Source organism: Penicillium argentinense, assembly GCF_028826775.1.
Source record: "Penicillium argentinense strain IBT 30761 chromosome Unknown utg000010l_segment0_segment0, whole genome shotgun sequence".
Classification (NCBI taxonomy): Eukaryota; Fungi; Ascomycota; class Eurotiomycetes; order Eurotiales; family Aspergillaceae; genus Penicillium; species Penicillium argentinense.
Window position 1 is genome coordinate 1,975,410 of NW_026622669.1, and position 23,005 is coordinate 1,998,414.

A 23,005-nucleotide genomic window follows, 5' to 3' on the forward strand; every position below is an offset into this window, starting at 1 on the left:
TGAGTGAGTGAGTGAGCGAGCCCGTCACATAGTAACACTGAATTTCTCTGTTGATGAGTTCTGAACCAAGAAGCTAGCTAAAGATAGTAGTCCGGTCCATCACCTGACCTAACCTGTAACTGTGACCGTGACAACCGCTTTTTCGATTATGCAATTTAGTATCCCCATGGTTTATTTTCGGTGTCAAGAGATTTCGCCCATACGCGTCTTGCCTCTCCGTAGGATGGTTTTTCTCTCTGTAAACTTTTGGGAATCGGACGTTTCGTCGACATTCGAGGGTAGCATTGAGAGGTCGCTCACTGCAAGAAGGTCTTCGATATTGGTGCTTCCACTTGGGGCAATCCCACCACAGTCTTCAAAATCTTTCAGGGCCTTGTCGATTATCTCTACCTGGCCACTCATATGTAGGAAGTTTCCAATACAAGCGTGGATTTCGAGAAGTGGAGGATCAGGAAGTTCCCAACTTTGTGAACTCTGAACTTGACAAGCAGACTTTTAGGTAAATTTCGTATCGGCCTGTGGCGGTATCTGGGAAAGTCTTGATTCGATATTGGTGAGTAACTCCGATTGCTTCGAAATTAAGTCTGAATTGACCGAATTCTATGTGAAGTTAGGAGTCTAGCATTAGGACGTTCTTTTCCGTATTAATCTGTTCTGAGATAAGGGACATACTTAGAAGAACTAGAAAGTAGCGCCTTAGGTTAGTCCAAATAATTGTATGTCTATTCACTGCCTCGCTGTTATTGGCCTGAAAGGATCTAAGTGTAAACGGAATAATGTGGGCCGCTTTAAGATGGGTCGTTATTGCGTTCCGTGGATGGGCATGACTATGAGTGTACTGCCCCGTTGCAAGACATTTGTTGCTATCTCTTTCTAAACAGCGGTGCCGGAGTTACGACTGAGGGCTTCTGCGAATAGGCTCGATGTTTAGGCTCTTAAGATTCTCGATTGAATCTTCAATGCCTGAACGCGGAGACGGAGTGATTTTAGTGGGTGCTTTGCCATTATATGCTTTCATAGGAATAAATAAACCACTTCTGATGCTTTAGACTAGTTGCCAAAGCTTCTCATTGTTTGCACACCCTGAAAAGTCCCCCCGCCAGATTTTCCTTTCCATCAGGAACGAGGATCTTGAAGTCACTGAGGGAGTCCTTGGTACTGTCTGTGGCTTTAAGTGTTGTGTAACTATTCAGCTTTCGATCAAGCTTCTAGCTTGATTATGAGTATCGAAAACACTAGAAGACACAGAAGGACTCACCGTCTTTGAGGGTGATGACATGCTGCTGGCTACCTAAGTTGGGGATAGATTGGGGTCAGTCTGGAGGGTATAGCAGTTCCAATAAAAGCAAGGCGGCCGAATCAGCTGTGGCAGTTGAGAAGGGGATTGATGATGGATGAGTACGATTAGTTGAAGCCTTGCGAGGAGATGGAGTGCGATTGGTTGAAGGATTGTTAGGTGGGGGCGAGGAATCAGGCTTCAAGTCACTTCTTACCGCTTTTCCTATTCGCATTTGCTCTCATTCGGCTCATGACTGCATGAGCCCGTGCTGACATTACTCGGTGAGCCTGAGCCTGATCGCCCTCATTAAAGTGGAGGCAGCCCAGAGAGGAAAGCCCCACCAGGCGGACATTATCCTGTGTATATAGGGGCGTATTTCTTTGATAATTTGATGGTAGATTTGTAAACAATAAAGACACCGAGGCAAAAAAGCAGTCAACCAAGGATGGGTAGGTTTATACGTCATGACGGGTCGTAAATTCATCACTCTCTTCTTTGCTCAGCAGCCTCTCCTCGCAAGAACCGGCCAACCTCCCGCTCGGCCTCGGTCGAGCGATCATTTCCATTTTTCTGAGTGGATTTTCCAAACAAGCACTGCCACAAGTCGTCCTTCTTCACCATCTCTCCACCCGAGGAGCCGCTAGTCATCAGATTTGTTAGACTGGCATCTTGCATTTCCATCGAGTTTGCAGAGTCGATGGCAGTCTCGGTCAGATCCTGGATTATTAACTCTTCGCCTCCATCCTTAACCATGGCGCGTGAATCTTTCTCTTGCTTTTCCTTCTCGAGGATGTGGGCTAGTCGACGAGTAACTGAAAGCTCGTATATGGACTCTTCCACTGTCCCGGAGACAAGGTACATCCACACGGTTGTTGGACGATGTTGACCAATTCGATGTACTCGAGCAATAGCCTGGAGCTCAATAGCAGTGTTGATCAAGGGTTCGCAGAGGAACACATGTGTTGCATTGATCAATGTGAGTCCTGAAGATTGGGCCTTGCCATGAAGCAAAAAGCATTCAACCTGAAAAATGTCAGCAAGGTTGCTACATGGTAGAAATGATCACAGAAAACATACTGCAGGGTCCTTCTTGAAGTTTTCGATGCCACCCGGGGCATCAACACTGCTATTGACAATTCCAAACCGCTGGAAAGCTCTTTGCAGCACACCCAGGAAGTTCTTGTACTGAGAGAAAACAATTGATTTCGCACCGGGGTCATGCTCACGCAGCCAAAGAATATGCCGTGCAAGAGTGTCAATCTTTGTACCAAAGGAACCATCGAGGTCGATGTTTTTGATTTCTTTTAGAAGGCCTGAACTGATATCACTGTAGATGGCATTCTTGGGGTGTCGCTCATGGTCGAACCTCACGGGCGATTGCTCCTCCTGAGCAACCAAATCCTGCGGCTTGTAGGTGATCTGGTGGAAGTCATTGAGCTTGAGCGGCTTCTTACACATTGGACAAGTTCGATGCTGGCGCCACCACAGTCGCAAGCAGTCTGTACAGTACTTGTGGCCACAAACAGTCAACACACCTAGTGAAAAACGTTAGATAGAGCAATATGACTTGGGGTTCTAAATTTTGCACCCACCAACTTCGAAGCTTGACTGGCAGATAATGCAAATCCTTGAGCTATCGTCGGACCCGGAGTCATCCTGCAGATGAAGGAGGTACCGTCGCTTGGACTTCAATGACGCAATTTTGCCTTCGAGAGCCTCTTCCTGTTGCAATTTCGCCGCGAAGACAGCTTCATCCATTGGCTTCCCGGCATTTTCTTCATCATACGGTGCAACCGTGTCTGAAATTTGCTGCAGATGGCGGTAATACTCAAGCCGATTATTCATAGTGTCACGGAACATCTCAACCTCCCGTTCCAAGTTGGATGACACTTTGAGCTGCTCAGCAATCATCTGGCCCGCATTCTTCAGAACTAAGCCTGCAATTTCCAATTCAGCGCTGGCGCGTGAACTTCCACCGCTAGCTTGCCACTCAAGGGAGGTGACCAGACTGCGAAGCTCACTGACAATTCCACGAAGAGATCCAAGTTCAGGGTCTGGCATCAGCGCACTGCGAATATTCATAATGGACAAGAAAAGCTCAGGCGACGGTCCTTCGCCTTTTTCGGCTTGAATGATACCCGCTTTTACCTCATGGGAAATAAGGATGTTCTTTTGACCAGTGAGAGCGTCATGCCGATCCGCATACATGGAGCGTAAAGCTTCCATGTAGACATACATCTCATCCTGGTGCTTTGTTGACCGCTCATATTCGTTACCCTCCAGCTCGGCCTCTTCCTCTTGGTCAATGAGCGATTGTGATACCAACTTGATCATAATATCACGCCATGCATTGTATTGCTCCGCGTGGGAATTCAGGGCGGTGCAAAGGTCTTCAAACCTGTTCAGAAGGCGATAAGTCTCCAGTCCTCTGCTGTAGAGGTAAGGCTTCATTTTCGGAATATGCACGAACTGCTTTTTCTGCGTCTTCTCTCTTATGGCGCGCATGTAACGCTCCACCTTCTTCGAGATATCGGTCAACATCTCTTTACGGATGACTTTCGCAGCCTCGTATGCATCTTCTTCCTTTTTCTCGAGTGCCTTGAATTCATCAGAGTCAGGCGTGGTAAGACTTGGATCAGACTTGATTTGGTAATATGCATTTGCAGTGAAAAAAACCGCAATATGCTGAACCTCAAGAGCAGCACGTAATTTTAAGCGGCATTGGCCGATGCGGCTGTTCTTATCCGTTTCCTCGGCCTCATCATCCGAATCTGCAATATCGGCACAGGCCACTGCGTTCCCATTGGTTCCGTTCTCCTTGTTCTTGAGACGCTGCAACTGAAGTTGCTCTCTGCTGTCTTGAACAAGATTGGTAGAGTAATCCAAAGCTGCCTGCCACAATGCCAGAGATTCTCGCCGACGTTTGGCATTCTCGAGAAGCTGGCCTCGACGAAGTTGTGACAAGAGTAATGTTCGTTCCTCGGTACGGATAGAGGTATCGGTGGTTTCGATCATGACTTCAAGTACCTCATCAACGGTGCGCAGTGGGCCATTGCTTGCACCCAAAGCCCGTCGATTGCTTCCACTGACCTCTGGATGTAGGCAGGTTTGACGAAGTCGAGTAAGCCAGGTGCGCATTTTTTCAATCGTAGATGGATCTTCTGGATCCCAATCGCCCCGGAGAGGCGCCCCGGAAGCGTCAAGACCACAGCTTTCGCACATTTCCTCGAACAATTGGCCATAGTGTTGCTCCTCAATGGCAGTGAACGGGGTAGTAATCACGACACGCTTCTGTTGTGGGAGGCGAAGTTCATCCCTAACACGGTCTTTGCTATGCCGAAGAGCGATTGTGTTGATAATCTTCACCAACACCGGTCCGAACCGAGAGTAGAGGCGCTTCCACAATGGGCTTGAGTTTGAGAATGGGTAGTAATGCAGGAACAGCAGAAGACCAAAAAGGTCGTCAATGTTCTTGCGAAGCGGCGTACCCGTGACAGCCCATGCATTCTGGCGGGGAATCAAACGAGCCACTTTCGCGGCATTGCTAACCCCACTTTCAATCATCTGAGCCTCGTCCAGACAAACGCGCCACCATAAGATACGGACCAAGGGGGTCTTTCGGGGCTCGAACCTCTTCTGGTGTCGTAGACTGCGTGCTGGAGCGGCACCGGCATAGTGAATCTCTCGCGAAATCACATTGTAGGTAGTCAGAACAACGTCAAAACCAGCGATTTCCTCAATGATCAGGTCATCCGTTTGATCCTGGCCGCGTTTGATCCCTGTATAGTGGTGCACACGAAGCTTTGGGGCATGCTGTTCAAGTTCTTGTTTCCACTGCTCCAGGATTGCAGGTGGCGTTATGATCAAAGTAGCGCCAGATATTCGTAGTCCATCTGGATCGGATTTCACTTTCTCAGGGCGTCGGTTCAAACTCATCAATGCAATCATTTCAACTGTTTTCCCTAGCCCCATCTCCTCCGCAAGAATACCACCTCGCAAACTGTCTGCAGCATCGATCCACTGAGATACATCGCGAGTGATCGTCATGAAGAGATGACTGAAATAGCAAACTTGGCCGTCGGCGTCTTTCATTTGTTTAAATGATGCCGGGAGTTTGTCGCTGGCGGACCTATCGATCGGGATCACATTGCCATCTTGTCCAAAGCCCATTCCTTCACGCCATAATAGCCACCTCACAGCCCTCCTCTGGAAAGGAAATAGTTCACAGACAAGGTCGGGGCATTTTATCTTCGCCGATGCATTTTCTTTATCTTGCGGGACGTGAACACTTTCATAGAACTCTCGCGGGGTCCAATTTCGAGAGTACCCTAGAAGTTTTTCACGATGCTCCCGTTGACCGTCAGGCCCAAGCGGACGATCATAATGCTCGTTCAGAGCGTACTTGGCAAAAACTTCCAAAACCGGATCTTGCAGGTAGGTAAACTCCGGAATCTCAAGCGAGTCTTTCCAAAGAGTGATCACCTCTAGGATTAAACGTTGCCTTTCGGTTGAGTACTGGATTGTGGCCTGGTAGCATGCTGTCGGGATGCGGCTGAAGTATCGATCTGCGGTAACAAGCTTGCTAGTTCGATCAAGCTGTTTGAGAAATTCGAACAACCGAGGAGCGTCAAAGTCTTGCCGGAAAACTTCCTTGCGCTCATCATCCGTTGTAACTAAACGAAGAGTGTATAGTTCGTGGTTGACATGACCATTCGTAACAGCATCGGTGGAACCGTTCTCAAGTTGGAGAGAGTTGTGAATTTCTATGACGACAGGAAGTTTGCGAGAGGAATCGATTGGGTTGCATGAGCTTTCATGGTTTGATTTGGGTGCATTTGCGAAGTTCTGGGGGATAGGTAGTGTACGGTTAGTGTCTGACATCCAACTTTGACAGGCGCATCGAGGTATACTTACCATGCGCAGCACCAGCCGAGCCAATGGAATGTATCCAAATGGAATACCTGTGGAAGATAGACCATTCTCTTGAGCAAGGCTATGAGGTCCCGACTTTGCGACCTTGCGCCGCTTAATAGGACGTTCGTCAGGACCCACTGTGTTGGTTTGCGACAGAACGGGGAGCAAAGGTGGGAGGGCCGCGTCTAGAGTAGGGACATGTCAGTTTCCGAAGATTCATTTCGATTGAGAAACGCCGAGAGTCGTACCTGAAATCGTAACATCTTCTGCGACCACAGACATCCTGAAGCAATCGTCCGATCACGTCTTTCGCCTCCACGCCACGGAAGTGTCGAGTCCAAGAGGCGCAATGCGAAAGTCGGGTCTGGGGCAATGTTCTTATCTGAGTATCACGTGCTGATAGGTGCATATTTTCTCCGGCAATGACGGCGCTGTTATGCACTGGGGCTTGGCGCCCCGGGAAGTCCGCATACCTCTGAATAACAAGATCTCCGAGAGAGTGAAGGATTAACTATTCTTATCTTAAGGGCATTGGAAAAGAGAAAGAGAAACTGAGAAAGTTAATCCAAGATATCCATCTCCACTACCATTGAAATCCCTATGGTCACCCCAATTTTCAAGCTGCAGGATTCCCAGGACCTCTACCAAGCATGCTTTTGACGCTGTCTCTCCCGAAAGGCCCAACACTCTGAAAGGAGACTGAGAGAGCTTTATTTACAGGTTGAGTGTCATAAACCACTTCACCATTAACCGCTCTCACAGATCGAGAGTAAACTTCTCCATTCGCACTGCTGTCGAATCTATCGGCAGTAGTGCCCCACGAAGAACTTTCACCCGTGACGGACTTGTAGCGAGCTTTGCCAGATTGCGAGGTTTGAAGACGCGATGGCCCATTTGCTAGCGTGTACGTGGATAATCCGAGGCTTCCCGATGATTCGATTTCAAGACCTCTTTTCATCCAGGCGTCAATTGCCAAAGAGTCTTTGGTTATACCGTAAGTTGAGTTGACCAATAGTGGGTACTTGAAGGTGATTTCGTTGGCTTGCGAGTTCTGTCCAAGCCTCGTGATTGTAGACTTCCCTGCCGTCAGCTGCTTATTGACCTGGCTGTATCCCTGTTGGTTGAGGTACCCTTGGTTGGAGAAGGATAGATCTTGAGACCAGGAGTATTTGGAAGAAGTCGCAGTGAATGTTCTCTTTGCCTCCACGGAATATGACAAGGTGTCGTTACCCCCAGTGGCATTTTGTGTGAAACGTCGTGTGATGGTGAAGGTTGGAGGTTGTGCTTCCACCTGAGGCAGGTCTACCTGCTCATCGTCTTGCACCTCAGAGCCACCTTCTTCACCAAGGTAGAGAAAGATGCTTCCGGTGACAACCCAGTAAGAGCCCACTGTGTTCGCAAGTACTGCAGTTCCATCGGCTGCAATTTTCAAACCGGTGACTCGAATTTCAAATGAGTGCTTTTGACCATCTTGTAACAGGGAAAGGAATGGCGAAATGTCAATCTCTGGCTGTCGAAGGTCAAACGCATCAATGCCCACAATTGGGCGCCAGAATCCCGGAGCTACACCTCCAGTGAAGATGACAGGAAACGGCCATACAACACCAGCGAGCATTCCATCGATGTATAATTGAATCTCCCTGAACGGCGAATATCCGTAAAGCTCACCCACTGTGCTTTTGAAATCCTCGGTATCTTGAGAGAAGACGTTGGACCACCAGAACTCTTCTTGTGATTGTCCACAAGCAGAGATAGTCACAACAGCACGCGAAGCCGCAGCAGGGATCGCGTGCAGAACAGTCGTATTATCACTCGGGACTGAAAAGGCACTTGAAGAATTCGAAGCTGATTTTTGTGCAGAAATAGGTAGGATCTGATCAGCTGTTTTGACGTGGTTCTGGAACGAGAAATGCGCCGTCAAAGTCGCATTGAAGGAACCGGTGTACACATCATTGATGATATTTCCCAGATCGAAAATGAGTTTTTGCGGTTCTCTCCAGAGGGCATTGTATTGCGACATGTCTTTGATGTATGTCCATACAATGCCAGTGCTGGTTGGCTCTGCGGTCGAGGTTCGGAAGATCTCTACGTCTCCGAGGTACATCAGGGCCAGTCGATCGTACTGTCGACCTCGAGAAGTAACAGTGAGATTGATGCGGACCGTGTCAAACTGGCAGCTTGGTGGCTTATATTGATCTAGAAAGTTGCATTAGCCCTGATTCAAGGTTCTTGTCCGTGGCATCTGTGCTTTACCGACGAAAGGCTTGCCATAGCTTGAGCCAAAGACATGATCCATAAGCAATAGCTCCAGATCACAGCCTTTGCTTCCACTGGAGATGGAAGGTACAGGCTGATACACCTGGAACACCTGCTGAAGCCCCGACGAGACCTGCGCCTGTACCGATTCTTCTTTAACCGTCCCATAACGATGATCCAGAATAGCGGTAACAAGTCGAACGTGAACCAAGAGAAACAGTGCAACCGGAATAAGCATTCTGAATGCCATCGCGATCTTCGATGTAGTCCTTAGATCCTCTCCAACGATCGAATGACCCGGTTTTCCATATCCAGTCTGTCTGACAGACTTGAATGACTCCTTTGTAGATCCGGAGTGCTTCAACGTGTCTGACGGGCTCGCTTGCACGAGCTCCGGGGTCGAAGTTTGGTGGAGATGAAGACGCCTTCTAGCCCTGAGCACAAAGAAGACGCTGCCTGCAGTCCAGATGAAAAGAAGTGCGATCGGCCACGAGATCGAATGGGCCTGCATCGGGTTCATGGCCTTCAAGCAGGCGAAACTCGGGCACTGGAGGGGCCACCACGCTAACGGAGTCCGAAGCATTGCGAATGTCGGTAGTCGGCGCCGTCGTCGGACTAGTCGAGACTAGAGTGCGATCCGCAGACACGATGCAACGATATTCGAGGCGGTGTTGACCCCTGAAGATAAGGAGGGGTTGGGGAAGGCGCGGAGTACTCGTGGCTACCTTGTGGAGAGTTTAGTCTCAGAAGTGTAGATTTACTTCGGCGCTAGCTCTCACCTGTCGAAGAAGCGGATTTTCCTTTTGTTTCGAAAATGGCCCCAATGGATTTCTGGCCTCTGCGACCGCTTGACCTCCTACGCAATCCTCCCCTAAAAATGCGGGAGGGTTGTTTTCAGTGACAACGAAACACTTCAGAATATCAGAATAAATGCCGGGAAACCAGAGGGGTTGCATTGTCTAATTCGGTATTAGACTTTCAAGCTAGATGAGCTGGGATAATTTTGTACAAAAGAGAAATGCAACAAGAGAGACAGACACCTCGTGTATGACACCAAAAAGAACACCTCTAAACCATGCACAGCGAATTGAAGCTGCAATCGAGCTTCACATAAACAAGCGCCAAGCACCAAGGATCAAAGCAGCAGTACCAGTGCAGACACCCCTAGAAGGAAAAACAACCAATGTTAGCATAAATTCACCAAGCGACAACGGGAAGCGGGAGTCCATACATGAGCCACTGCAGAGTCGAGAACTTGACAGCCTCAACTCGCTCTCTCAAGCCCGCAACTTCCTGTTCGATACGAGTCTCTGTTTCCTTAATACGCATTTCTTGTCCGTTGGCTTCCTCGCGGATCCGGCCCTTCTCCAGGTTCAGGTCCAGCCGGACCGATGCTTGTGTCCGTCCGATTTCATCACGAAGGCGCGAGTTAAGCTTGGCGAGATCGGCAGCGATTTTTTCGTGCGATGAGCGAGTTAGCTGCGCTTCGGTCGAATCGGCATTGAGAAGCTCGGATCGCAGTTTAGCGAAGTCAACTTTTTGGGTATAGGTAGATCGCTCCGAGTCTATGCGAGTAACACTTGTTAGAAAGCAAGATCTATCATCTCAGGATATGCAAGATCACCTTCTCGGAGAACCATTGTACGTGTCAGATTTTGAATGGATTCTTGAATGATATCGTTTAACACCCGCATCATAGCCACGGCCTGCTCTTCGCTGAACCCCTCGGCCTGAAGTCGCTTCACAAACTTCAGGGTATCGAAATGGTGATCTCGCTGCTGAGCGGGCGTCGCATGAAATGCCCGCTTCGCAGATTTGAATATAGCGACATAGACACCATTATGTCGGACCGGGTTCCTGAGGGGCTGTGCGGACGAGCTTGTCGCATTCGAGGAGGAGCGTCGGGAAACGGCAGAGGCGAAGCGGGGATCGCGAATCGATGTGGAAATGCCTCGCGAGGTCTGATATGGAGTGTTTGCGGATTGTATTTGTCGGTTGAGAGGGCTCCAGCCTTGTAAATGTTGCTGGTGATGCCTTGTTGCCAGGACGGCATGGTGGGTGGATGTGACGGAAGGGCGAGAGGAGGAGCTATTCCATGTGAGACGAGGTAGAAGGCTCCGTGGCACTTCTGCGACGTGTTTTTGATGCGCCATGGCGCCGACGATACGATGAAGGGCAGATGGGTTCGTGGATCAAGCGGATGCAGGGAAGAGAATTGGATGACGGATGACTAAAAGATGCGGGAAGATCGACGTTGCCCGACGGCCTTTAGTGACATCTCCCCGCAAACTCCCGGGAAACGCGCATCCACACAGTCAAGCATCAGGTGAAACGTTGAAAATTTGAGATATTGGTTAGATTATGTTTCCAGTAATATCGCCAATGGATTGAGAGCACCTGTGACCCAAAAATGAGTTCCCTGCCCTTTCATACGCACGCTATCGCTACTTCCAAACTCAGAATCATCTTATACTCCGCATCGAGCTCTTCAAAGATCAAAAATCTTATTAAGCTGTTTCATAGTGTCATCGGGGTCGAAGGCCGTGTGGCCGATAGTCCGGGCGTCCTCATAGATCTCATAATCACTACCTCCGACGGAACACTTGTCACCGAAAAAGGGGATGCTCTTGCACTCCACGCCGGAAATATCCTTCTCGGCCGCGACGTGTTGCAGACAATAAGTCATATCCCAGCCAGTGGGTAAAACATCGAACGAAATCTGTCCGCCGATGGAAAAGCTGTTTTGTGCAGCACTTGATTAGTCCCATGTATGCAATGGGCCTGACGACCGCCGCCCCCAGAGACTTACGTGAGACCATAGTCGGGGATTTACTTCTTGAGTGCCTCAACAAAATCCTTCCCAATGTTGTGCGCCTTGTCATATCTGAAGTGAGACGTCAAACTGTGGTGTTCCTCACCAAGCACGATAGGATGATAAGCATACGCACCATAGTTGTTTCGCTCCTTAACACTGGCATTACGACCAATGGGACTGACATTGATCATACCATTGCGGAACTCGACAAAGGTACCGCGCTATCTTTGAAGCTTCAGGTTGAAAATATATTGCAGGCAGAAGTCTACCAGCTCCTGGTACTTCTCTTCTCCGAGCCATTGGATGAAACTGCTGCGAGTAAGCGCCTTGCCCATGCGGTAGGCCATCAAACCACCTTCTCGGGGAAGCAGAAATCGAAGAGTGTGGTGACATCTGTCGTTGAAGAGCCCTGTTGCTCATGTTGCTCTACAATGTTCGACCCACCGAGCTGGAAATGAGTTAAGAAGGGTGGAGAAAGGTCGGAGAGTCGAGACGGAATCACGAACGTATCCGATAGCGCATTTGTGGCGAAGACGAGAAAAAACTCGAGCATTTCGGGTTGAACAGTCTATAGATAAGAACATGTTAGCAACTGGTTTTGAGCAAGATTCTTATAGAACATACGCGCCGAGCCTTGGCCAGGGTCTCATCGACATCAAACAGATAGATGGTGTTGAGCGGACGGTTCTCCAAGGAAGAGTAAACTCCAGCGGCGGTGGCCATTTGAACAATCAAGGGAAAGTATATTATCCTGAAGGGGTACAATAGATGATACAGTGCAGCTCAAACATAAGCTTCATCGAAGTCTCCTTAATGCAAGCGGGTCAGCAGACGGGCGATTCGCAAGGTTGATGGTTGGCATGGCGCCGGTCCAAAACAAAACTAGTGATGATTCAGTGTCAACGCAGCTAGAGAGAGTTCGGAAAATGGGCCGGTAGAAATGTGGATTTGGCTGCTCAGAAGCAAAGTTAAAGAAAGACACACATGGGTGGTATATAGAGCCGATTTTCTTTTTGCAACACAATTCAATTTTTTGGTACGGATTGATGACGACTATGGAGACGAGGTTGCGTCAGTCTCCTTCAATGTGGTAATTTGAATGTGGCTGTACGAAAGTCTAACCAGGAAATCTATAGATAAAGTATTGGTATATCTTAATTGCATTGTGTATCTACAGGAAACTACCTACGACTATCTTGTGTACGGTATCCCGACGTCCAAATCAAATCATATCATCCAACGCCCAAAAACCCGACCAAACAGGCCTAACGTCCCATTGTATTTTGGAAAACCTTAGCCGCAAGCTCACTCAAGAGCCGCGTCCGGTCCGGTTGTGGAAGGTCCAAGAAAACCTCATAAACACTTTTGCCCTTGGCATCGCGAACAGCACCGAGACGATTTCCTGCTACAGCACCGGCCAGCGCGCCAGGGAAGTTGCCCACGATGAACCCCAACGCACCACCACTGACACCTCCGACTACAGACCAGAACTTCGACGTAGGACGAGTCCGTCGGCCACCTTCTCCGTCATTCTCTTCCGCCATGCCCTCCTCCCGCATCATCTCTTCAAATACTGATCCAAACTGATTGGCATCCCGTTCTTCTTCGCCCTGTCCGAACCCAAAACTAGACCATGGGAAACCACCCGGTGTGCCATGAGGGACCTCATCATCGACTTCGTCCTCGGCCTCTTCGTAGGCTCGAGCTGTATCGTATTCGCGACGGCGCGTGGGATCGGAGAGGGTGTAGTAGGCGTCGTTGACTTCTTGGAATTTCTTCGTTCGCTGGGGTCGCTCAGGGGAGTCTGCGGGGACTCGATCTGGGTGGGATTTCAGCGATTCCCTGTATCAGAAGATGGTGAGCCTTTAGTCGTATTACCCCACATCTGCATGTCACTCCAAGACGTGTTGCTAGGGAAGATATTCTGCTTCTCAGACACTCACCTCTTATATGCAGTGCGGATCTGCTGCTGGGTCGCATCGCGAGACACGCCGAGAGTCTTGTCTGTAGTTAGGTTAGAAGTGATCGCTAGGCTGAACTTCATAGGTGGTCATACAGTAATCAGGGCTATCTGGAGGAGACCGACAGTATTAGTATTGTGCCTGGTTGCACGCATTCTCTCGGTGTAAGTATACTAACTCGGCATGGTGATTTACGACCGGAGCAGAAGAGACTGGGGCCAGATTTAATATAGAGGCCAAGTGACCCAAGGTTATTAGCATTCCGGCCGACGCCAGTGACGTCGTTGCGGCCTGAGGCCGCGCTGAATCTGCCTCGATAGACAACAAGGCCACAAGGCAGTAAGGCCACAAGGCTACAAGGCCACGAGGCTCCCATCCTCGGCCCCTGAGAAGTGAGACTAGCAGCGTCTCACTATGCGACAAATCCCCAGCCACCAATTAATGCCCGCCTCCAGGGGTGAGCTCTTTTTCCGTAGTTCGTCTCCTCCACTAGGTCCAATCCACCTTACAACACACACCCCCGGATTATTGATTGCAATTAATCCAGCAATTTGTGTGTCAGGACCAGTGCCACCCCGCTCTGCAAAGCAAATCGGTGGAATAGACGGTCTATACGCAGCGGCCTAGACCACACATTGCGCATGCTCGCTGCAGCTCCTAGCGGCTGACCTGCATCTGTCTCCTTTTGCTCTTGTCAATTGCCACACAGGGGTCGCAGAAATCTTTGAAGAGGCGTTGTCAAGATCGAGAAGCCTCGAACAATCCCGATCAACTACTTCTACCAGAGTATACCTCATCTCTGCGACCGATCTTATCGCAGACATAAGCGGCACTCTCTCGCTCCACAGCACACAGAGCACCTGGTGATCGACTTCCCCAGAATCCCAGTCCCAGCACCAAACATCCCCCTACAAAGATCAAGATGGGATGGTTCGACGGACGATCCTCAACCCACGGGCACTCCCACGGGCACCATTCTACCAGCCATTCCAACGGCTACTTCGTGCGCCGCAAGGGCTCACCAACACGCAGCAAATCGGGCTACTCAACTTACCACTCGCGCAACTCGGCGCCATCCTTCTTCAACCTAGGCCGTACTAGCAGTGGGCGATCGAGTCCCGCGCACTCCGTCTTCTCCTCCTTCTCGTCCTCGTCCCGAAGAGCTCGACCGCGTGAGGGCTTTGTCCAGCGCATGGTCCGCGCAATCAAGCGCCTTTTCCGTGACATCTATCGCTATGCCCGACACCACCCAATCAAAGTGTTGATGCTGGTGATCATCCCGCTGCTTACTAGCGGCGTGCTGCCCAAATTGCTGGCTATGATTGGACTGCGGCTGCCTCATGGGCTGATTAGTGCTCTTGGTGGAAGCACTGGGGGTGCTCGCGGTGGTGGCTTCGGCGCGATGGATGGCGGACGTGGCATGTCGGAGAACCTCACCAGCTTGATGAACATTGCGAAGATGTTTGCCTAGATCCAGACCTCGACTTGTCCATATCTGCCCGTTCCCCTCGCCTTTTACTCTTCCAAACGACCGGAGACGACCAAAACACCCAATCTTATGACCATGACGACCTACTCTCCGCACCCCTTTTTCACATGTTCCTTTCCTTTTTCTTTCCCTTCGTCTTCAATTTCCTGCAATGTTCATGTATCGGGTGGCTCGCTTCGATTTTAGAACACTTGCATCCTTTTCGTTCCCGAAAAGTGACTGTTTGTTAGCGAACAATTGACCGTTTTGGGATTTTAGAAGTGTGTAAGAAAAGAAAAAGTACGAGACAGGAGAACTCGCGGGGCATTCTCTCGCACTCTTTTAAATCTTGTTCCTCTCAAGTCGGTGAAGTGTCGATACCCAATGGTGGGTATGTGCCCCATTGGACTTCCCTACATCGGACTAGAGGCTGTTGTGTTCGCCTCTGACTGGCGTACGCCCCGCAGGATTGGGGGTCAGTGGCTGGACGAGCGTTACAGGGCTGCTCTAGTAGAAAAATAGCTGCTGCGCGTCCCTCCCTGCGAGAAAAAACAAACAGGTACTTATAGCATCCATGGATGGGCTGATCTGGTTCGATTTGGGTATCCCATAAATTCTATTCGACTTTTATTTTGGAAGCAAACTAGTACAAAGAAACCGAGCAGTTAGGAGGGAGCAATACAGATGTAAAAGAGATGCCCCACAGCCTATGATCTCTGAGAGCGCTTTCCACGCTTCCTGCTCGGAGCCGGGTTTGACGTGGCAGTGGTTTCAGCAACCTCATCAACAGGCTCCACGACCTCTTCCTCCTCAGGAATCTCAGACGAGCCGGTAATCCGACCAACAGTCTTCTGGAAGCACCAAACCGGAAATTTGAACAGAGCGGTATCGGTAATGGCGGGTCGTTGGATCTCGTCGATATCGAGCAAGAATTCCTGACGCTCACCCTCCTCACTCTCTTCTTCCAAGAAGACATTGCCAATGGAATCGACAATCAGGACCTTGCCATTCTCAGCAACGACGCGCTTACGCTCGCCGGTAGAGGTGGCAGGCTGCTCACCCGTAGGGGTCGAAGTGCCCGAGGCCCGGCTCGCAGACCGAGAAGCACCCTTCCGGCTCTCCTTGCGGTTCTCCTTATCCATCATGCGCTTCTGACGACGGTTCATAGCAACAGCACCTTGGTCGTTGGCCTCGGGGGTAGGCGCAGGTGCGGGAGCACCATTTGAGTCCAGACCGGGAATGCCACGTACACCCAACTCATCACCCCATGCAGCACGACGAGCCTGGCGAATGTAGCGGCCGACAAACTCACGCTGACGCTTCCATCCAAGGATGAGAGCACCGTAGTGCGCAGCACCACCGAAGACGATGAACAGACCCATCAGCACGGAACCCAGACCAGGGCGGAATCGTGAGTAGTAGTAGCCAGTGCCCTTCCACAGGGGGAAACCATGCTTCAAAAAATGATCGTAGCGTTCACGGCCGGGACCCTTGAGGACATTGGCGACGAGATTGAGACGCGCGGAGCGAGCATTGGCGGCATTGACGGCAGCATCGATCTCACGCTTGGAAGGACCCTTGGAGACGTGGACGCCCGGCTGAGAAGACTTGGATTTGCTCTTGTCCGTGGAGTAATTGGCGATGAAGGCGCGCTTGACCTTGTCCGGGTGTAGGGTTCTCGACTTCTTGCGATGGGCTTTGACAATTTGCTCCTGATTGGCATTTGGGCGGATCTCGAGGAAGTCTGGATAAAAGAGATTGTTGAGAGGGTGATTCTTCTTGCCGCAGGAGCAGGTCAAACAGAAATCAATTGGGACGTACCATAGAAAGTCACATTGGCGCCTTCTGTAGCAGCCACATCGTCACGCAGGGAGAAGATCTCGTAGTCTGTCCATTGCACCGTCCGAGTTAATATCTGGGTGCTGTCGCGAGAAGGGGGTTACCATCCAACACGTACCTTCTTTGGACCAGGCGGCGACCAGACCCACGAAGACAAACAACAAGAAGGAAAAAGCGACAGGCTTCATATTCGAACGATGGAGCGGTCAAAGCCGCCTGTACAGAAAAGCGCAGAACGGGCGAATGGGGAGAAGTGCTTTCGCTGCGATTAGTGTCGACTTGTTTAGGCGATCGATCAAAAAGCGGTCGGGTCTCATCTCCACCGGCGCTTCGACGTGGCAGGCAGTTGCAGACTGCAGTAGTTGGCAAAGTGAGGGGAAAACCGACTTGACTCATCTACTTAAGAATGCGCTGGTTCCTTCGCTGTGGGTGGTGTCATATTGACAGATAGTCTTGATCTCCCCTTATTACCTTCGTCTTCCCTCACTCTATTATCACTGGAGGCGGTCCGGGGTCCTCTGCCACTATGGACTCTCCATTCCGGTGAAAGTGCCGCAAGCGAAAAAAACAATGGGGAGCCCCATGTCTATTCTTAGCCACTCGTACTCACCCATCGATTTCCCATTTATTTTCTGAAGGCTGCCATCATTCGAATTTAGGCAACCTGGTCTTTTTGTCGGGGACACACGGCCGTGTGTTGACTAACATCGAAAGGGGCAAAGCCCAAACGGCAAAAAAAAGTGCCTCCTTGTCCTCTTTCCTTCTTGGCCTGACACCTCTCACCTCTACCACCTTCTTCCTCTCCATTTCTCTCGATCTCCCTGCCACGCCAATTCCTCTTTCACCATGGCTATCTCCATCCCCATTGACGCGATCACTTCACGCTTCGGCGATCGCTTCAACAACATCCGCAGCCAGTCGCTGAGCACCCGCTTCGCCAACCTGCGCCCCGTCTCCGAGTTCCTCGACCTCAAGCGCCTGTCCAAGCCCGCCAACTTCGGTGAAGTCCAGAGTCGCGTTAACTACAACCTGTCCTATTTCTCCAGCAACTATGCCGTCGTCTTTGTGATGCTCAGCATCTACAGCTTGTTGACCAACCCGCTCCTGCTGTTTGTCATCATCTTCGTGACTTGCAGTCTCTACGGAATCGGGAAACTCGAGGGCCGCGATCTGGACGTCGGCTTCCGTCGTTTCAACACCTCGCAACTCTACACTGGATTGCTGTGCATTGGTGTGCCCCTGGGTATCTGGGCTTCTCCGATTGCCACGGTTCTCTGGTTGATTGGCGCGACGGGCGTGACTGTTTTTGGCCACGCCGCGTTGATGGATAAACCAATCGAGAATGCTTTTTCCGAGGAGGCGGTCTAGGTGGTCGGCCGCGAGCTCCTAATGATATGCCCCGATGGGGAAGACCACCGGGGGCACGAATGGGGAGACATAACAGGGGACGTGGAGGGTGGGATGATGTTGCACGAGTGGAGGAGATTGACAGCGAGGAAGAGGGGGACGAGTATGAACGCCAATTGATGCGCAGCGGTCGTGGATACATGCGGCAATTGGAATATGAAGGACGTGGTCCGCGCAGGAGACCAATGGACTATGGTGATTTGACCGACGAGACGGGCTCGGTCGACGGAGGCGATTACGACTTGTACGATCACGAAGACAGCACGGTGGCCTATGCCGTTCAGCTGGCCATGCGGGACAAGGAGGATCAGTTGGTGGAGACGGCATTGGAACGCATTCGCCGCGCGCAAATGCTGGGCAAGAAGAACGTGCGATTGTCCCAGCGTGAGCTTGATGCCCTGGAGCGAAAACGTCAACAGACGGATGACCCAAGTGGAGCTCGACGTGTGAAGCAAGCCGGGGCCTCAATGAACATACGGCCGTCGTCGAAGCGAAAGACTCCCAAGGTACAAATACCGGAGCCTGGGCTGCCTTATCCTACCGGTACGCCTGATCCTGGCTGGGGACAAGGTCCCGTTGCTCATGGTCGACCTTCGAGCTCGTCCTCTGCTCACCGTCCCCGAACTCCAACCACCCAGTCGCTGCGTCCGCAACAATCGAATTCACCATTGCGGCCGACCTATCCTGCCTTCGCCGAACGACTACCGCCGAATGGTCGCCCGCAGACGATGCATCAACATCCGATGTACACCCGGCCGTTACCAGATGATCCCTCCTGGGCCCCGTCGTACTACAACCCCATGCCGATGAATCCCTACACGGTCGAGCAACCCCCCTACCAGCCGCAGCTGCCTAGCGATCTTCGTGTTGGTCCCCAAAGCCGGATGAGCTACCCCGCGGGTATGTCGCCGATCCAGGCCCAATATCGACAATCTCCGGATGGCAACCGCCCATCCATGGGTGCGTCGCCCACCCGGGATGGTCGAGATCCGGATACGGAATCGGAAGTGTCCAGCGAGGAAGAAGAAATTGAAAGTAGTGAAGAGGACGAGGATGACAATGAGGTCCAAATCGTGCAAGTCGTCGAACGAGAGCGAGAGCGTCCGGCACCTCTGGGGCTCCAGCGACGAACGGTCTCTGGCAGCAGCAGTCGGGGCGGACGTGGTGGTCGCCAGCACAAAAGTCGGTGATGGGGAGTTTGATTTTGTTTTGTCTACCAGGGCTGCCCTCTTCTAATGAGTTTGGTTTTCGCGGGCTTGTCATCCATTCTTTTCGTTTCTGGTTTCGTTTTAGCAGGCAACATTTGCTACGAGGCGTTTCGGGTAGACCGGGTTCCCCGACCATAGATGCATATACATCGATTATGCTTAGCACAATCCTCTTGCACTCCCCCTCCGAGTAGGCATAAAACTCAAATCGTCCCCAGCCACGTTGAAGTGAAGTGGAGAGTGTGGCAGCGCAACAGTCACCAGCGTTTACGTGCAAATCACCCGCAACCATCGCAGCCTGGGTGGGGCGCATTACGACGGGGCCGAGAATAATTTTGTATGCCTTGGCAGCGGATGACGTCGCGTCGCACTCTCGGCTTGGCTCTTATACCCCGTCCTTGCGTCTCTCCTCTCTTCTCTTCGCGGCATTGCTTGCAGAATCTTCTCCCTTTGCACGGATTTCCCTCCTCCACCCTCCAATTGAGGTCGAGGTCGAAATATCCCTCCACACCGTCATTCCGAACCTTCCGACCGATCCCGCTCGATCCCCCTCTCAAAACTGTGCCTGGATTCCTCGAGCGAGCGCCACAACAAAAGCCAGCAAAGCAAAACAGCAAGGCCATAATCTTAATTTCTTCAGCCCGCCCGTCGCCGATCCTTTTAGCGTGGAATGTGAACATCGGGATCCCTGACAACAGTTGCATAAACATTGGATTTTCTTCTGGCAAGTTGCGGAACGCGGCGCTTCGAATCCTGTGTAACTCGTGGGAAGCTACCCGGCTCAGTGTGGTTGCATGTTAACCAGCACCATCATTGCAGGAATTATACTCGACCCGTTCCCACCGCAAGTTTTCTTATAATTTCATATATAGAGTCGCATTTCTGCCGTGCTTGCAAGGCGGTCGCGACGCACAGGATTCTCTTTCCGACATCACCTATTCTTTCGGACTTGTTCTTTTTGGGGGAAAAGAGAAACATATAGATCATCTTAATCAGTCAAGATGTGGATCATTTCATTTTGGGTATTCCCGTTGATATCGGCATGCATGTGGGTTGGTAAGTGACTTGTCTAGAATCCAGCCCAACTCAACCATGGAAGCACCAATCTAATCAGATTTGCCACAGCAATGTTGATTGCCATGCTAGTCACATGGGCCAGGGAAGGAGAGCCGCATTACCAGAGCATGGAGGACGGCCAGACCATTGCGTATGTTCCCTCCCCGGGACAGTGATAGTCCTGTCTACTTGTTTCGACCTGTCAACTGACATGAACTTGATAGGTACATCTCCGATGTCGGTGCACAGGGACTTAAGCCGTTGTTTGTCGCCGGAAGTGCTGTCACTGTTGTCTTCCTCGATCTGGCTCTCATCTCGGAGCGATGGCTTCGCCATGCCGGACAGCTTGCCCCGAATCGAGGACTCTTCGACAAGATCTGCGCCGTCGCATCCATCTTCTTCGCTATTGCCGGAGCTCTCGGTCTGATCCTGCTGTCCGTATTCGACACAGTCCGTCACCCAATGATGCACGATGGCTTCCTGGTCATGTTCCTGTAAGTACCACAGCTCCTTGAGAGGAAATGCAGCACCTGGCTTACAATCATACCAGTGTCGGATACGTGATCAGCGCCATCCTCATCTGTGCCGAGTACCTCTGGATCGGCATCTTCTACCGCTCGCAACATCGCATTCTCCTCGCCAGCTTCATTATCAAGCTCGGCTTCATCATCATCGAGGTTGGCCTCGCCATCGGATTCGGTGCCTGCATGAACAGCAACAACAAGGCGAAGAAGAACCCCGGCGCTATCCTCGAATGGGTCATTGCTTTCGTCTTCACTGGATACGTTCTTTCCTTTGTCGTTGATCTCCTTCCGTCCGTTCGCACTCGTCGACACTTGCCTCAAGGCGAAAAGCTCGCGACCATGGTGCATGACCATAACCTGCCCGCTGCTTCGCTGGAGGAGCCTCTGACCACCGATTCTGTTGGTCCCAACTTTTACCGGGGTCAGCGAGTGTAAATCGGAAGTATACATTACTTGTTTTATCAAGGTGTTCTTGGTGTGGCCTTTTGAATTGTCTTTACTGATTCCAACGTTTTTATGATGCTGTGACTTGATGCTTACCGTGTGGATTTTGTGCTTTTTTGATACCTCGCTCTTGGCTGTGTTTTCTTTCTTTGTCATTCTCTTCTCATGTCTGGTGTTTTAGACTTGGATACCTCTTTCGTGTTCTATTGACTTGTACATTACAACAACTTACAAAGGAGATTACCATAATGGTACCCCTTCTGCATTAGACCGCACTCTTCCGACTCTGCAGACGACTACTCTACACCCATAAACCCGTCATGGAAGGAAAACTGACAGAGTACGATATAATTGCAATATTGCCGCTTAAGCCAAGCCATGGCCTTACTGAAAGGCTCCTATCCCATCGAAAGACAAACTTTGATCTCGAACAAGTGCTTCTACATCACCATATCCTTCCGTCCAACAACTTTGTATCACAGTATCACCAGGTATAGTATCTACCGGAGGGAATTTTTGAGATGCAAAAAAGGGTGTCGATTAGTTCTATATATTCGATCGTCTCTGCCCCGGATTGAAATGGCCCAGGAGACTTGTAAGGCCAATGGCCAGTCATTATCGTGTAAAAAATCGACCCTAGGCTGAATATGTCCACAGCCTCTGTTGGACACCCATGGCTTGCATGGGTTAAAAAAGCCTGAGCCGGGAAGATGTCCACCATCGATATCACCACTTGTCGATCCTCCAAAACCACAGCAGAAGATCCGCTTGCTTCTGGAGTCGGAGTGCAATAAGAAATTTCTTGGCCGCAGGTCCGAATAACTCCCTTTTATTGGATATATTGGACGACTTCTGCTGCTTGGCGACACCACTTATACCAATTTAATCGAAGGGATAGATCAATAGTATCATTATACTTGCCAAAGTAAACTTGCAGATCACCATCGCTAGCTTCTATGAAGAGCAATCCACGAGGCTCCTCCGAGATACCAATATAGCTACAGTAGAATGAAAATTAGCACATCAAACCACCTGGATTTGGGCTGATGAGCATACCGTATTATTCTAGGGTGTGTCCCTAAGACATCCAAGAGCTGCTCTTGAACCCCCGAAATTGCGTTAAGCGTCCTTGACAAAGGAGTGGTATTTGCTGGCTCGGAGTGCCACCATGAAAACCTTGGGCATTTGAAAACGACACCCGGTTTCATTATTGCTAACAACGAGGTCGAGCCCTGGCCAGTATCTCATCGAAATGAGGCTCGTAGAAAATCAGATCTGCGATTTCGCCAGGCAAGACATTTTCGTCCTCTTCATTTGGTTCCAGAACATTGTTTTATTTGCGACAACAGGGGAATCGTTTTCTGATAGGGGCCGTTCGCATCGTTCAAGATCGCCAGGCTCTTCACGAGTGGACAATGGCATTCTGCTGAACAGAGATACTAGGCGAGATAAAAAAAATACAATGAATCATGGAGAAAGTTCACTAGTACCGCATGGTCAGCTGAGCAGCATTTCCAGAGGAGATCGACATTCTGGAGGTGCTGTAGGGATGCAGTTGTCATATGACATTTTATAGGAAAAACAAATATGTCAAGCCATCAACATCATGAGGATGACAAGATGTCATGGTGGGGCTTTATTTAAAATAAATATCTTTTACAGATCAATTGGAACAACATTCTCATCACATTTGATATGTTCCATTCAAGCTGTCATATTTCTGCCAGGCCATTAAGTCATTATGCGCCTAGGTGCTGTAAGATCCCTGGGCATCCATCATTATCATATCTACATGTCCGTTCAATATCAAGTACAAGAACCATGTTGGCACCCG

At 50.4% G+C, this 23,005-nt stretch overlaps 13 protein-coding genes across 13 annotated transcripts; 4 read left to right on the top strand and 9 right to left on the bottom strand.

Moving 5' to 3' along the window:
• Window positions 1–183: 183 nt before the first annotated feature.
• N7532_010424 (uncharacterized protein) lies at window positions 184–1,018 on the bottom strand (the record flags this gene model as incomplete). The annotated part of the gene is made up of 4 exons (XM_056622915.1): window positions 184–492; window positions 563–600; window positions 673–869; window positions 897–1,018. The coding sequence occupies 4 exons, from the start codon at window positions 1,016–1,018 to the stop codon at window positions 184–186; spliced, it is 666 nt and encodes a 221-aa protein (XP_056470331.1).
• Window positions 1,019–1,762: 744 nt separating this feature from the next.
• On the bottom strand, window positions 1,763–2,737 carry N7532_010425 (C-terminal helicase domain-containing protein; the record flags this gene model as incomplete). The annotated part of the gene is made up of 2 exons (XM_056622916.1): window positions 1,763–2,302; window positions 2,357–2,737. The coding sequence occupies 2 exons, from the start codon at window positions 2,735–2,737 to the stop codon at window positions 1,763–1,765; spliced, it is 921 nt and encodes a 306-aa protein (XP_056470332.1).
• Window positions 2,738–2,854: 117 nt separating this feature from the next.
• N7532_010426 (uncharacterized protein) lies at window positions 2,855–6,160 on the bottom strand (the record flags this gene model as incomplete). Its single annotated transcript, XM_056622917.1, has 1 exon — window positions 2,855–6,160. The coding sequence occupies one exon, from the start codon at window positions 6,158–6,160 to the stop codon at window positions 2,855–2,857; it is 3,306 nt and encodes a 1,101-aa protein (XP_056470333.1).
• Window positions 6,161–6,809: 649 nt separating this feature from the next.
• Window positions 6,810–8,297, bottom strand: N7532_010427 (uncharacterized protein; the record flags this gene model as incomplete). The annotated part of the gene is made up of 1 exon (XM_056622918.1): window positions 6,810–8,297. The coding sequence occupies one exon, from the start codon at window positions 8,295–8,297 to the stop codon at window positions 6,810–6,812; it is 1,488 nt and encodes a 495-aa protein (XP_056470334.1).
• Window positions 8,298–8,402: 105 nt separating this feature from the next.
• On the bottom strand, window positions 8,403–9,032 carry N7532_010428 (uncharacterized protein; the record flags this gene model as incomplete). The annotated part of the gene is made up of 1 exon (XM_056622919.1): window positions 8,403–9,032. The coding sequence occupies one exon, from the start codon at window positions 9,030–9,032 to the stop codon at window positions 8,403–8,405; it is 630 nt and encodes a 209-aa protein (XP_056470335.1).
• A 523-nt stretch (window positions 9,033–9,555) lies between these two features.
• Window positions 9,556–10,602, bottom strand: N7532_010429 (CCDC90 family protein; the record flags this gene model as incomplete). Its single annotated transcript, XM_056622920.1, has 3 exons — window positions 9,556–9,613; window positions 9,681–10,014; window positions 10,074–10,602. 3 exons carry the CDS (start codon window positions 10,600–10,602, stop codon window positions 9,556–9,558), a joined length of 921 nt encoding a protein of 306 aa, XP_056470336.1.
• A 335-nt stretch (window positions 10,603–10,937) lies between these two features.
• Window positions 10,938–11,987, bottom strand: sec53 (phosphomannomutase SEC53; the record flags this gene model as incomplete). Its single annotated transcript, XM_056622921.1, has 4 exons — window positions 10,938–11,202; window positions 11,283–11,485; window positions 11,617–11,832; window positions 11,889–11,987. The coding sequence occupies 4 exons, from the start codon at window positions 11,985–11,987 to the stop codon at window positions 10,938–10,940; spliced, it is 783 nt and encodes a 260-aa protein (XP_056470337.1).
• Window positions 11,988–12,529: 542 nt separating this feature from the next.
• On the bottom strand, window positions 12,530–13,308 carry N7532_010431 (putative DnaJ chaperone (Caj1); the record flags this gene model as incomplete). The annotated part of the gene is made up of 2 exons (XM_056622922.1): window positions 12,530–13,106; window positions 13,208–13,308. The coding sequence occupies 2 exons, from the start codon at window positions 13,306–13,308 to the stop codon at window positions 12,530–12,532; spliced, it is 678 nt and encodes a 225-aa protein (XP_056470338.1).
• An 839-nt stretch (window positions 13,309–14,147) lies between these two features.
• N7532_010432 (uncharacterized protein) lies at window positions 14,148–14,696 on the top strand (the record flags this gene model as incomplete). The annotated part of the gene is made up of 1 exon (XM_056622923.1): window positions 14,148–14,696. The coding sequence occupies one exon, from the start codon at window positions 14,148–14,150 to the stop codon at window positions 14,694–14,696; it is 549 nt and encodes a 182-aa protein (XP_056470339.1).
• Window positions 14,697–15,400: 704 nt separating this feature from the next.
• Window positions 15,401–16,720, bottom strand: N7532_010433 (uncharacterized protein; the record flags this gene model as incomplete). The annotated part of the gene is made up of 3 exons (XM_056622924.1): window positions 15,401–16,437; window positions 16,515–16,580; window positions 16,651–16,720. 3 exons carry the CDS (start codon window positions 16,718–16,720, stop codon window positions 15,401–15,403), a joined length of 1,173 nt encoding a protein of 390 aa, XP_056470340.1.
• Window positions 16,721–17,378: 658 nt separating this feature from the next.
• On the top strand, window positions 17,379–17,900 carry N7532_010434 (putative COPII vesicles protein Yip3; the record flags this gene model as incomplete). Its single annotated transcript, XM_056622925.1, has 1 exon — window positions 17,379–17,900. The coding sequence occupies one exon, from the start codon at window positions 17,379–17,381 to the stop codon at window positions 17,898–17,900; it is 522 nt and encodes a 173-aa protein (XP_056470341.1).
• Window positions 17,901–17,926: 26 nt separating this feature from the next.
• N7532_010435 (uncharacterized protein) lies at window positions 17,927–19,129 on the top strand (the record flags this gene model as incomplete). Its single annotated transcript, XM_056622926.1, has 1 exon — window positions 17,927–19,129. One exon carries the CDS (start codon window positions 17,927–17,929, stop codon window positions 19,127–19,129), a length of 1,203 nt encoding a protein of 400 aa, XP_056470342.1.
• Window positions 19,130–20,148: 1,019 nt separating this feature from the next.
• Window positions 20,149–21,162, top strand: N7532_010436 (Frag1/DRAM/Sfk1 family protein; the record flags this gene model as incomplete). The annotated part of the gene is made up of 4 exons (XM_056622927.1): window positions 20,149–20,203; window positions 20,273–20,354; window positions 20,428–20,697; window positions 20,754–21,162. The coding sequence occupies 4 exons, from the start codon at window positions 20,149–20,151 to the stop codon at window positions 21,160–21,162; spliced, it is 816 nt and encodes a 271-aa protein (XP_056470343.1).
• Window positions 21,163–23,005: the final 1,843 nt, after the last annotated feature.